The sequence below is a fragment of the Fistularia commersonii genome, chromosome 17 (assembly GCF_037954325.1).
Source record: "Fistularia commersonii isolate RoL2024-O1a breed Wild chromosome 17, RoL_Fcom_v1.0, whole genome shotgun sequence".
In the NCBI taxonomy this organism is placed as follows: Eukaryota; Metazoa; Chordata; class Actinopteri; order Syngnathiformes; family Fistulariidae; genus Fistularia; species Fistularia commersonii.
In genome coordinates this window covers 11454230-11467371 of record NC_141300.1, presented here as the reverse complement: position 1 = coordinate 11467371, position 13142 = coordinate 11454230, and the positions used below count along the sequence as shown (strand labels likewise).

Genomic DNA, 13142 nt, shown 5'->3' with positions numbered 1-13142 from the left:
TTGAAAACAGTTTTTAAATGATAATCAAAACAATCCTGGCGACTATGAAGTGGTAAAAAAGTGCTGGATGGACTATACAAGAAAAGAGGGCTTGATTTCCACTCTTGTTATAGTGCCACCTTGCTAAAAAACCTACCTTGTGCTTTCTCTGTGTTGAGAGAAGTTAACTCCTCAACTTTTGCAAGTTCTTCTTTGTATGTGTACGCAAGAGTTCTTGGGTTATTTGCTTTGGAAATATCAAACAATTGGCTTGATATTTTGCCTAGTCAAATTTTGTTCTTGAAGTTGTTGGGTTGGATGAAGCAGTTCAAACAACTTGAACATGGGTTTACTTTGAACCTCATCTAAGAGACATGAAGGGCCAAGTTATGGCAAAAGCATTCACCATTGGTTTGACATATGGTCCCTGTTGATAGGTGTGCTTTGGGGCATGTTTCCTGGGTTTCCCAAGCATTGGTGGTTCAGTGGTAGAATTCTCGCCTGCCACACGGGAGACCCGGGTCTGATTCCCGGCCAATGCAGGACTGTCTTTATCCCAAACAACCAAATGTGACCAAGGGTATGTTGGCCACACCTATAGATGAGGTGTCGAGAGGCATGTGCCAATACTACGTTGTAAGTTTAATGTTCCTTTGAGTACCTACATCTGAGTTTCGAGGGGCACACAGCCATTCGATCCAAGGAAAAGATGCCAGGATTTGAACCCATGCCTCCCAGGGAAACTGCAAACTAACCACAGAGCCTTCGACCCCTCGGCCATCCTGACACAATTTCAGTTCATTTTCTGCCAATTAATCGAAAAGAGTTGTTCAATTATAACCCAAAATTATCCTGGCGACCATGAAGTGGTGAAAATGTGCTGGACGGAGTATACATGAAAAAAGGTGTCTCTCTTTCTTCTCCTGCTCCAGTGCCAGCTTGCTAAAAAAAACCTACCTTATGCTTTCTCCATGTTGTGTATATAGCAAATGACTCGATATTTTGCAAAGTCAAATTTTTTACTTGAGGTTGCCCTTAGAGTTAAATAAAGCAGTTAAAAAAAAACAATTAGGACATGGGTCTACCTTGAACCTCATCCAAGAGACGTGAAGGACCAGGTTATGAAAAAACTTTCACCATTGGGTTGGCATATGGTTCCTGTTGGTAGGTGTGGTTTGAGGTATGTTTTCTGGGGTACTCAAGCATTGGTGGTTCAGTGGTAGAATTCTCGCCTCCCACGCGGGAGACCCGGGTCCGATTCCCGGCCAATGCAAGAGTGCCTTTATCCCAAACAACCACATGTGACCAGCGGTATGATCAGCACACCTGCAGAACAGGTGTCATGAGGTATTTTCCAATACCTCGTTGTGAGTTTAACGTTCCTTTGAGGGCCTATATATGAGTTTCTAGGAGCACACAGCCATTCAATCCAAGAAAAGAATGCGAGCAATAGGATTTGAACCCATGCCTCCCAGGGAGCCTACAAACAAATCACAGCATTTTGAATCATTTTCTGCAGATTAATCAAAAAGAGTTTTTCAATTATAACCCAAATCTATCCCGGCAACCATGAAGTGGTGAAAATGTGCTGGACAGAGTATACAAGAAAAAAGGTGTCTCTCTGTCCTCTCCTGCTCCAGTGCCAGCTTGCTAAAAAACTACCTACAGCTTTCTCCATGTTGTGTATAAAGCAAATGACTTGATATCTTGCAAAGTCAAATTTTGTACTTGAAGTTGCCCTTAGAGTAAGATAAAGCAGTTAAAAAAAACAACTTGGACATGGGTCTATTTTGAACATCATCCAAGAGACGTGAAGGACCAGGTTAAGTTAAAACTTTCACCATTGGGTTGGCATGTGGTTCCTTTTGGTAGGTATCCTTTGAGGTATGTTTTTTGGGGTACACAAGCATTGGTGGTTCAGTGGTAGAATTCTCGCCTGCCACGCGGGAGACCCGGGTCCGATTCCCGGCCAATGCAAGAGTGTCTTTATCCCAAACAGCCACATGTGACCAGGGGTATGATCGCCACACCTGTAGAACAGGTGTCGAGAGGTATTTTCCAATACCTCGTTGTGAGTTTAACTTTCCTTTGGAGGACTACAGCTGAGTTTCCGGAGCACTTCTCTCCGATTGGAAGAAGCAGCTGCAAGAAACAATTCGGAGGTGTGTATACCTTGAACCTTGCCCAAGAGATGTGAGGGACCTGTAATGGCAGCTTATAAGAGATTTGGTCTAGCTGATCAGTCCACCTTCATATCACATGTGCAGGCATTGGTGGTTCAATGGTAGAATTCTCGCCTGCCAAGCAGGAGACCTGGCTCTGCCTAATGCGTTCTCCATGTTGTGTATCAAACAATTGACTTGATATTTTGCAAAGTCAAATTTTGTACTTGAGGTTGCCCTTAAAGTTGGATGAATCAGTTCAAACAATCAACATGGACATGGGTTTACTTTGAGCCTAGTCCAAGAGACATGAAGGACCAGGCTGTGGCAAAACGTTTCACCATTGGTTTGACATATGGTTCCTGTTGGTAAGTGTGCTTTGGGGTATGTTTTCTGGGGTACTCAAGCATTGGTGGTTCAGTGGTAGAATTCTCGCCTGCCACGCGGGAGACCCGGGTCCGATTCCCGGCCAATGCAGGACAGTCTTTATCCCAAACAACCACATGTGACCAAGGGTATGTTGGCCAAACCTGTAGAACAGGTGTTGTGAGGTATATGTCAATACCGTGTTGTGAGTTTAACGTTCCTTTGAGGGCCTATATCTGAATTTCTAGGAGCACACAGCCATTTGATCCAAGAAAAAAATGCAAGCAATGGGATTTGAACCCATGCCTCCCAGGGAGACTACAAACAAACCAGAGCATTTCGATTCATTTTCTGCCGATTAATCGAAAAGAGTTTTTCAATTATAAACCAAAACTATCCTGGCGACCATGAAGTGGTGAAAATGTGCTGGACGGAGTATACAAGAAAAAAAGTGGCTCTGTCCTTTTTCTGCTCCAGTGCCAGCTTGCTAAAAAACTACCTACAGCTTTCTCAATGTTGAGTATCAAAAAAATGACTTGATATCTTGCAAAGTCAAATTTTGTCCTTGAAGTTGCCCATCAAGTTGGATGAAGCAGTTCAAACAATCAACATGGACATGGGTTTACTTTGAACCTCATCCAAGAGACATGAAGGACCAGGTTATGGCAAAAGCTGTCACCATTGATTTGACATATGGTTCCTGTTGGTAGGTGTCCTTTGGGGTATGTTTTTTGAGGTACTCAAGCATTGGTGGTTCAGTGGTAGAATTCTCGCCTGCCACGCGGGAGACCCGGGTCCGATTCCCGGCCAATGCAAGACAGTTGTTATCCCAAACAACCACATGTGAACCGAATTATGTTGGCCACACCTGTAGAACAGGTGTCGAGAGGTATATGCCAATACCATGTTGTGAGTTTAACTTTCCTTTGCTGGCCTACAGCTGAGTGTCTAGGAGCACTTGTCTCCTCTAAAGCTCACAGAAAACAACTATTCCGTTAGCTTTAGGTAATGACAATATGATTAACTATCGAGATCTGCTCTTCAGATTGGAAGAAACAGCTGCAAGACACAACTCGAAGGTGGGTATGCCTTGAACCTTGCCCAAGAGATCTGAGGGACCATATCATGGCAGCCAATGTCCCTGCCAATGTCGCACCCCGCTTTTTTGCCAACAGTCACAAAGAAAATGTCACCTACAAGTGTGTAGAGAGTGTCTGTGGGATTCAAGTTGAAGACACCTTTCAAGATTGGCATTTTGAACTTGCTCCCGCACTGTCCTTCACTAGGGTATATGGATACAACAAACTCGACTCATCAAGAATTGTTTAGGTATGCACACATTTCATACCTGCAAGACAGTCTTTATCCCAAACAACCACATGTGACCAAGGGTATATTGGCTGAACCACTAGAACAGGTTTCGTGAGGTATATGCCAATAACACGTTTTGAGTTTAACCTTCCTTTGCCAGCCTAAAATTGAGTTTCTAGGAGCACTTCTCTCCTCAAAAACTCACAGAAAACAACTGTTCTGTTAGCTTTAGGTAATGACAATATGATTGACCAGAGAGGTCTGCTCTTCAGATTGGAAGAAAGGTGGGTATGCCTCAAACTTTGCCCAAGAGTTGAGGGACCTGTAATGGCAGCAGTTTTCATAGCTTTTAAGAGATGCGGTCCAGCATATCATTCCACCTTGATATCATTTTTGCTCGTGTAGTTATTGGTGGCTCAGTGGTAGAATTCTCGCCCAGAGGCCCGGGTTCGATTCCAGGCCAAAAAAAGACCATCTTCATCCAAAACAGCCACATATACCGTAATTTCCGGACTATTGAGCACACCTCAATATAAGCCGCACCAGCTAGCCAATTGCTATCTTTGGCTTTCTCCCGCGCACTAAAACCATCAACATCGTCCTCTGCGGTGCTGGATTTGAACGGGCTCAGAATTTCCCGGTCATTTCATTGTTCTGATGTGACCAGGATAAATGTTTTAGCAGCGTGAAGCTCATTAGCCCCCACTCCCCCAAAAAATCCATATATTAGCCGCGTCGTTGTTTAAGTGAAAGAAGTCCTGGCTTATCTTACAGAAATTACCTCATATACCTCAAGGTACAGGAACCTTAGGAAAGGTTCACATACCTTTAACCTTTCCGAAGAGATGTTCGGGACCATATGATGGTAATAGCTTTTGTAACCTATAAGAGACGTGGTCTTTCTGATACGCGAACCTTGATTTTGTTGTCATTTCTTTAAGTATTGGCGGTTCAGTGGTAGAATTCTTGCTTGTCGTGTCGGAGGCCCACGTTTGATTCCTAGCCAATGCAAGGAGCTGCTCATCTTGAGCTGAAGTCGTGTCGGTCGGACAAAAAAAAGGGAATGGAACTGTCTTCCGATGGCACATCTTTAAATAACTATCTGCTAGTGTTAATGTTATTTTCATTTCAAAACCCCCTCTCCTGTCCTTCAACACACGATCTTCTCCCAGTATTGGGACAGTCCAGTCCTCCTGCCTATCCGAGCTACGGGCTCCCCCCTCTGGCATCCTCTTGGCGTTACATCGCTCTTCCAGGTTCTGCGCCAAACTCCTGAAAATCAATTGAGGAGCACACCAGAATAGAGAAGTTCCAAATAAAATCATGGGATTCAAAGACAACAAAAATCTAATTTTGCAACTTAATATTTTTCGTTCGGGCCTATTGGTGGATTTTATTTAACAGTTGGAGTATCAGATAGTTTGCGATCCTTTTATTCTGAAATGAGCCAAACGGAAAGCGATCGCAAACCCTTCCGTCGGTGTCACATTCACTCCGCGGGTCGCTCGCTAAATGTCAGTGAAAGATGCCCCTCCGGTTCACGCCCATTCGGTGCCTGTTGACCCGCTGCAGCCGCTTCAAGCCGCAAACCGCCGTCCGGGTAAGTGATTTCCTTGTTTGTTGCACGGAAAGGGTTGCGATCGTAGGACAAGTACGAAACCTTTGGACTCCGCCACCTTGTTCTTACGTCGGTTCTCGGTTGTTAGGTCGCTGTCTGAAACCAAATCGGTCGATGTTTTTGTTATAACAGTAAGGTTCCGGTTTAAGTGGTGTATTCATGTTTTGAAAGGGAGGTGCAAACTAGGTATGCCTTGCAGAAACAAAGAAAACAAACTTGTTTGGTTGGAAAAAGTGTGTTGCATTGGCCGGGAATCGAACCCGGGCCTCCCGCGTGGCAGGCGAGAATTCTACCACTGAACCACCAATGCTTGACAACAGAAGGTGTAATTAGTGACAACAAATATGCAAAAATTTCTTTCAGTCGCTTTTATTTCATTTTGTGTTGAAGCCGTTGTGAACGTTGTGAAAAGTTACTTATTCTTTTGAAAGTGGGAGGGTTTGGGAAAGGCTCTGTGTGGCCAGATGATCGGACAACCAAAGCTCATGTTATCAGGGAGACTCGTAGGAGAGAACTTTACATTACATTAAATTACAGTTATTTAGAAGACGCTTTTATCCAAAGCGACTTACAAAAATTGCAATTTTAAAAAAGTACCAGCGATCGTTATTCAGAAGTCACCACTACCAAATAGCCATCTCAAAACCATATACAGTACATACATACATTCATTTCTTCGTTGTTTTTGTTGTTTTTTTTGGGGGGGGGCTTTTAGTGGGGTGTATCTTGGTGTATCATCTGGAAGGAAGATAAGATATGTCACAATTAATTTGAGTATAAATATACATAGAAAGGCAGAAGACAGGATATTGCAAGACAAAAAAAATCCACGAATAAATAGTCAGCAGATAAGTAGACAACAACAACATCGGGGAAGACGATGGGCAACATCAAGGAACAGTGAGGGTGAAAAGTGCGAAAAACACACAACTAGAACAAAACAACAATATCAATAGTGTGACAAAAATAAAGAAGATAAGGAGACTTGGAGCTGCCAGGCAGGAAGTCTAGAGGAAGACCAAAGAGATGATCTCAACCGATGGTTTAGTAGTTTTGGATGAGTACGTGGGTATACATCTTTCAAATTAATTAAACAGAAAATAAGTTGTAGCCATTCATTTTGTATAAAATAGAGTTAAAAGGTGTGTTGCATTGGCCGGGAATCGAACCCGGGCCTCCCGCGTGGCAGGCGAGAATTCTACCACTGAACCACCAATGCTTACATGTTGGAGGAAATGCTTGGTTTTAACAATTTCCCATCAGTATCCCGTTCACTTCATATTTTTTGATTTTGGTTCTTTTTTTGAATAAGAGGTATATCTCTGATAAGCAACTGAGGTAGACCCGATGTATGCTTAACAGGTTTAAATAAATTAACTATTTTTGAGCTATTTTGGTGTGCAGATTGTTTTCAAACCTCTATTCAGTTGACTTTTTGGATGCAGCGCCCAGGGTAACCGAGTCACCGAGATGTTTTTTTCCTTTTTTTAGCTCTTATTTTAGTGTCCAAACTAACAGGAAATGACATGAAGGTTGTTTTCCCCATTTATACCACATTCACGTGATGTATCCTAACTTTGGTGTGTGTTTACATTGGTATTAATATTATGTGTGCGCCCCTCAGTGCGTTGCCGTTGACAGCGCCCTCTCCGCCTTCCGGTCCATATGCGGTGCTGACGGCGTGGTGTTGGCGAACGCCGTCAGGGAGCAGCACGGCAAAGACGAGTCGGTGCACAGGTCGGCCTCTCGAGACGTAGGGCGTCTTTATCGTTTTCACAAGATGTATGGAAATATAATAACAGCAAATCTGATTTTCCTCTGCACGACGCCGCTGTCCAGATGCCTGCCCCCGGATGTGGTGGTGTTTCCTCGCTGCGTGGAAGAGGTCAGCGCCCTGGCCAAAATCTGCCACAAGCTACGCCTCCCCATCGTCCCCTTCGGCACCGGAACAGGCCTGGAGGGGGGCGTCGGGGCCGTGCAGGTGTGTCTCCTGGAAGTGAAGGTCCCTGTCGTATTCTGCAACGTCTCGCTGAAACGACCCCCTTCCGGCTCAGGGCGGCGTGTGCCTCAGCCTGAGGAACATGGATCGGATTCTGGATCTCCACCAGGAGGACTTTGACGTGACGGTGGAACCCGGCGTGACCAGGAAGACCCTCAACGCCTTCCTACGAGACACCGGCCTGTGGTTCCCTGTCGGTCGGGAAGCTAACATCTATGATATCTACTTCCGGGGGCGAGCAGGAAGTATGTTTACGCCGACTTCCTTTCCCCTCAGATCCCGGTGCTGATGCATCCCTGTGTGGAATGGCCGCCACCAGCGCCTCGGGAACCAACGCCGTGCGCTACGGAACCATGAAGGAGAACGTCATGAACCTGGAGGTGGTTCTCTGCGACGGGACGGTGGTCCACACCGCCGGGCAAGGACGCCGCTCCAGGTAGCTCAACCCGAGTTTCCTCCCATTTCCTCCCAGCTATGTGACCTCCATCTCCTCTCCAGGAAGACCTCCGCCGGGTACAACCTGACCAACCTGTTTGTGGGGTCGGAGGGCACCTTGGGGGTCATCACCAAGGCAACGCTGCGGCTCTACGGCATCCCAGAGGCCACGGTGTCGGCGGTGTGCACCTTCCCGTCGGTCCGGGCCGCCGTGGAAAGCACTGTACAGGTCCTGCAGGCCGGTGTTCCCGTCGCACGCATCGGTGAGCGGCGGGCGGACGGCAGGTTTTTTTTTTTTTTTTTCCTGTTTCCAGTTGCCACAGAAACATGATCCCCAGAGCAAACAAAGGCAAAGTTGCGGCTGAGGACCCCCGAAGGGCGCCTCAGCTCATCCCAGAATAACACGCCTCCCTCCAACCGTCCCGTTTGAACTGCCGCAGATAATCACTTCAAAGGGAATTTAAAACCTAATTACAGCTGGGACCCCACCTCCTCACACACACACACACTGACACACACACATACATACTCCCCTGGTTCTGACAAAGTCATCTCAGTCGGTAAACCGCTCTTCCGCACGTCGTGTTTGGCGTATTAAACAGGAGGAGCTGATATTTAGCTGGGACCCCCTCCTCTCCTCCCCGAGGCGCCGCTTCCTGATGGACCAATCAGAGCCGCCCGCCCGCCGTCACGCCCCGCAGAGCTTCCAGCGTCATCCGGGCCACCATATTAACGGTTCTGCCGCATCCAAAGCCACTCCCGCCCGGCAAATTGTCAAGCGGCTTCAATTAAAAGCTAATCGCTAATGGTTGTTTCCGGGTTGCCATAGCAACTGGGCTTGTCGCCCTCGGCGACTGCCCCAACCAAGACGTTACTGTAATGATAATGACTATTGGTCAGGACCGGGTGTCACATGTGAGCCAACTGACAGATGTGTCACCTGTTGGTAATGTTTAAATGTTTGCCTGCTTCTGCGTCGCCGTGACAACGGCCCCCTGAAGAGCAGATTAAGGTGGCTCGGCTGAAGGATCTGATTGGACTGTATTGATCCCGTAGAGAAAAAATGTCCGTCTTGGGGTGGAGGAGAGTGCCGCCGCCGCTGGGGGAGGACGATCGATATCAGGCTGCGACGCGGCACATATCCATCTGGCTGTTAATTGAAGCTGATGGGGAAACAGCAGAAGAGACTAAAAGCTGTTTTTTTGTGTGTGTGTGTGTGTGTGTGTGTGTGTGTGTGCGCGCTCACACATGTATAGAATTCCTAGACGACGTGATGATTGACGCCTGCAACAGGTTCAGCTCCCTCTCCTACCCCGTAAACCCGACCCTCTTCCTGGAGTTCCACGGCTCCGAGCGGAGCCTCGAGGAACAAGTCCACACAACCGGTGTGTTTTCATCCGTGCAGTCGCACACACACACATTGTACCTCCAGTTTTCACCAACACATCCACGTCTCTTACACTAACCTCAGCTATCGGAGGGGTTGATTTGAATAGTATGTTAATAATCGCAACATGTGTGTGTGTGTGTGTGTGTGCATACATGTAGAGGAGATCATGCATTGCAACGGCGGCTCGGATTTCAACTGGGCACGCGATGCGGAGACAAGGAACCGGCTGTGGAAAGCTCGCCACGATGCCTTGTATGCCGCCTTGGCCCTGAGGCCCGGATGTAAGGTGGGGAGAAAAGATAACAGTAATAAAAATAATAATAATGATAACCGTAGGAATGATTGCATCTCCATATGACGTGTGAATGAAGAGGGTGAGGGGTTGTACATGGTTGTAGAGGGTGAACCCCGCCCCTCGCCCAATGAAAGCTTTGATAGGCTCCGCCCCCTGTCCCATTGTGCAGGAGAGACAGTATGGATGATGAAAGAATGAATAATGATAATGCTGTTATCTGCTTCGGAAATGATACCGTCATGGCGGATTCACTGCCACTGCCTCGCCTGCAAAAATCACAGGCATATATGCAAATCACTGGAGGTCCTTGTATTAAGCCTTGAGGGACACCAAAATTAAAATCCACCTGTTTCTATGGAGACGGGCATTGCGTGGTGAAGGGCTGAGCGCCCTGTGATTGACACCAAACATTGGGACTAAATGAATTAGGTGCAAAAACCAGATATCTCAGGAGAATTTTACATTTTTCTATGGAGTAATCCCCTCATTGGGAAAGGATTAGGGTTGAATAAAAAAATTACAATTCCCTTCTTATTTCTTGTGTGTGTGTGTGTGTGTGTGTGTCTAGACCTACGTCACAGATGTGTGTGTGCCCTTATCCGAACTACCTCAAATTGTCATGGAGACCAAGGAGGACCTGCTGGAGAGCAGACTCACTGGTGAGTCGGCACTGGAGTTGTATGCACAGAGATTGGGGTAGTGGCATCTTGTGTCTTAGCAACAGCAACTTCAACATACGTTTACCCTTGCTGTATCATATGTTCATGCGTAGTTACATGCTAGCTAAAGCCTTAAAGTACTTCTGACAAGCAAACGCGTGACCTTGCTCTGGCCCCAGGTCCGATAGCTGGTCACGTAGGCGACGGCAATTTTCACTGTATAATTGTTGTGGATGACAAGGACCCGGACGAACTGCACTGCGTTCACCTCTTCACCGAGAGACTGGCCAGGTACGGCGGCGTCACAGCGAGCCTCCCCGCTCATCGTGACCTCACTTCCCTCCGCCTCATCTCTTGAAGTCCATTTCAAACGGCCAGCATGTTTGGGGGTGCTAGCTTATTATTAACATTTTGCTGCTTTGTTGGTGATTGCATTTAATTTGTGCATCGTTTTGAATGCTTCCTGTTTTTTTTTTGTTAGCATCTCAGGATGCAGGTCAGGTACTAACCCCTTCCTTGTTACCCCTCCACCCCACCCTAGACGAGCCCTGGCCGTGGCCGGCACGTGCACGGGGGAACACGGAGTGGGTTTGGGCAAGCGGGCTCTACTTTGCGAGGAGATGGGAGCCGAGACCATCCGGGTGATGCATGCGCTGAAGGCGGCGCTCGACCCCATGAACCTGATGAATCCCGGGAAGGTCCTGCTGCCGGCGGAGTGACTAACAGAGGAACTCATCTTTACTTCCTGTGTTGCACCACAGAACTAGAGTCGGACTTTGCTTCAGTTTAGCGCGACGGATGGTAACTCCTTTAAAAGTCATCCGGTGTGAAGTTCTGTCTTTTTCTGTATTTTCCGGAAAATGTTGGTAATTTTATGGACTATGAAGAAGTACAGTCTTGCTGATTTTTTTTTTCTCGCTAATATTTGGGTAGCTTCTAGACACTATCACATAGATCTGATTTGATTTTGTGACCTTTTGAAATGGGAAATGTAAGCACAATAATGCATTAGGGTGATGACCCGAAACCCAGACGGGGTAACACTAACTGTAAACCGCCCTCTGTTGTGCTAAGCTAAAGGGGAGGGGACAGATTTGGAGTGCTTGAATGCATTCTGGAGCATAATAGGACGTCTCCCTTCAATGTCTTCCAAAGAATCTAGTCGTACGTAAGAATTAATGAGAAATCGTGGATCTGGGCGGCACCTTGCCACTGTGAGCTTCCTTCATGATATGAATAAAAGGAGCGAATGAACGTGTGACATACAGGTTCCCGTCTATCCGTGTTTTATAATTATAATGTCTCAGAGAAGTGCAGTTATTAAAAGACATTCATTTGGAAGGTCAGCTGCTAGAAAGTGTGCATGAGCACCTCCACAGCATGACCTTCTTCCTCAGGGCTCATCCTGGAACCGAGGAACCTCGATCAAGCGGAGGAGACTCGGAGTAGAGCTACTGCTCCTCAAGCATTCACGGATGGATCAGGTCAGGATGCCTTCTTCTCAGCTGGTCTGGGAACACCGGGATTTCCGGCGGTAGTTGCCGGGGAGAAGGAAGCGCTGCCTTACCAAATCCCGCCCCAAGAGGCAGAAGGTGGATGGACATCATCGTGTCGATTCACTGTGTTTTTTTCTCTAAAGGCATCAGAACCTCTATTCTTTGGATGTTCGGAGTAGATGGGAGACGGTGAACATCTGCACTCACACTCTGTCCCCACTTGGTGACAGTGAGGGTGTGATACCTCACTCCATCACTGGGTGTCAGCATCAAGCGCCCGCTGGAGAACCAACCCCGGTCACAAGGAACTGCAACGTCAAGGCCGAGTCAGCGAACGCACATTCATCCGCTCACCTGCGACTCTATGAATGTATGTGACCTCGGCATGCGTCGGACACAGACGCAGCCATTTTGTTTTCTCTGGATGGGTTCAGGAGATCCCGGACAGACCATAATACCAGAGCTCGGAAGGGTCCTCGACCCCCTCGGTGTTGGAGATCGGTTCCCTCCTGGTGTTTTTCCCCCCCAAGACATTTGAAAAGTAGGTCAGTCCCGCCCGTTGCCAAGGTCATGGCCTGACTTCTGATAGGCTCTGTTACAATTTCAACCAAAATTTTTGCCCCTCCCTCCAGCTGATGCCCCCTCAACACCGGCAGCAGCTTCGCCTTATTGGGTAAGCAGGTCAGCCTGTGTGACCACACACACACACACACCCATACACACACTGGAACAGAGTTACAAACACCAGACGACACAAACCAAACATGTCACATGAGGTGATGGAGCACCTGATGTGTGTGTGTGTGTGTGTGTGTGTGTTTGTGTGTGTGTGTGCATGCTCACTGTGTGCACGTGTGTGGGACAAGAAGTGTGAATGAGTGAGTGAATGGCTTCATTTCTATGTGACACGGAGGTTCATATGACCTGTGAATGAATGAGTGAATGGTTTCTTGTAACATGTGAATGAGACCGCGAATGGTTGTATGTTGATATGATGAAAAAGTGAATGTTTGCCTTAATATGAGGAGGGAACGAGAGGGTGAATATCTCTATATGAATGGAATGAGAGTGAATAGTTGAATGTCTCCATGTAAATAAGAATGTTTAATGTGAATATATGACTGGATGGTTATATATCTATATGACATGTGAATTAGAGGGTGAATGATTGTTTGTCTCTATATGTGTAAATGAGAGGGTGAATAGTGAATGGTTGTTTGTTTATAAGCCATGTGAATGAGAGAGTGAATGGTTAGATTGGTCCATGAGCAACGTAGATAGCGAATGAATGAATGAATGAATGAATGAATGAATGAATAAATCTTTTGGAAATGATCAAACCAAAATGACTTTTCAAACTGTTTAATGGTGCAAGTCATATTACACTCACACACACACACACACCGATCAGAAGTAACACGAAGTCGTGCGT

At 46.7% G+C, this 13142-nt stretch overlaps 1 protein-coding gene and 6 non-coding genes across 7 annotated transcripts; 5 read left to right on the top strand and 2 right to left on the bottom strand.

Annotated features, from left to right (window-relative positions):
• The first annotated feature begins 1181 nt into the window (after positions 1-1181).
• On the top strand, positions 1182-1252 carry trnag-ccc (transfer RNA glycine (anticodon CCC)). Its single transcript has one exon. It is a non-coding gene; the product is annotated as a tRNA-Gly (tRNA).
• A 633-nt stretch (positions 1253-1885) lies between these two features.
• trnag-gcc (transfer RNA glycine (anticodon GCC)) lies at positions 1886-1956 on the top strand. The gene has a single exon. It is a non-coding gene; the product is annotated as a tRNA-Gly (tRNA).
• Positions 1957-2547: 591 nt separating this feature from the next.
• Positions 2548-2618, top strand: trnag-gcc (transfer RNA glycine (anticodon GCC)). Its single transcript has one exon. It is a non-coding gene; the product is annotated as a tRNA-Gly (tRNA).
• A 633-nt stretch (positions 2619-3251) lies between these two features.
• Positions 3252-3322, top strand: trnag-gcc (transfer RNA glycine (anticodon GCC)). The gene has a single exon. It is a non-coding gene; the product is annotated as a tRNA-Gly (tRNA).
• Positions 3323-5297: 1975 nt separating this feature from the next.
• ldhd (lactate dehydrogenase D) lies at positions 5298-11475 on the top strand. Its single transcript, XM_086163193.1, has 11 exons — positions 5298-5418; positions 7061-7173; positions 7276-7417; positions 7491-7632; positions 7712-7871; positions 7934-8133; positions 9127-9255; positions 9419-9546; positions 10124-10214; positions 10394-10505; positions 10756-11475. The coding sequence occupies exons 1-11, from the start codon at positions 5344-5346 to the stop codon at positions 10931-10933; spliced, it is 1470 nt and encodes a 489-aa protein (XP_086019319.1). The 5' UTR covers positions 5298-5343; the 3' UTR covers positions 10934-11475.
• Positions 5676-5746, bottom strand: trnag-gcc (transfer RNA glycine (anticodon GCC)). The gene has a single exon. It is a non-coding gene; the product is annotated as a tRNA-Gly (tRNA).
• Positions 6585-6655, bottom strand: trnag-gcc (transfer RNA glycine (anticodon GCC)). The gene has a single exon. It is a non-coding gene; the product is annotated as a tRNA-Gly (tRNA).
• Positions 11476-13142: the final 1667 nt, after the last annotated feature.

What these genes read in the sequence shown, in the direction of transcription:
- ldhd (XM_086163193.1), top strand. Translation starts at nt 5,344, where the DNA reads ATGCCCCTCCGGTTCACGCCCATTCGGTGCCTGTTGACCCGCTGCAGC. An exon ending in CGGCCTGTGGTTCCCTGTCG is followed by an intron (nt 7,633 to 7,711) that starts GTCGGGAAGCTA and finishes CTTTCCCCTCAG; the next exon opens with ATCCCGGTGCTGATGCATCC. An exon ending in TGTTCCCGTCGCACGCATCG is followed by an intron (nt 8,134 to 9,126) that starts GTGAGCGGCGGG and finishes ACACATGTATAG; the next exon opens with AATTCCTAGACGACGTGATG.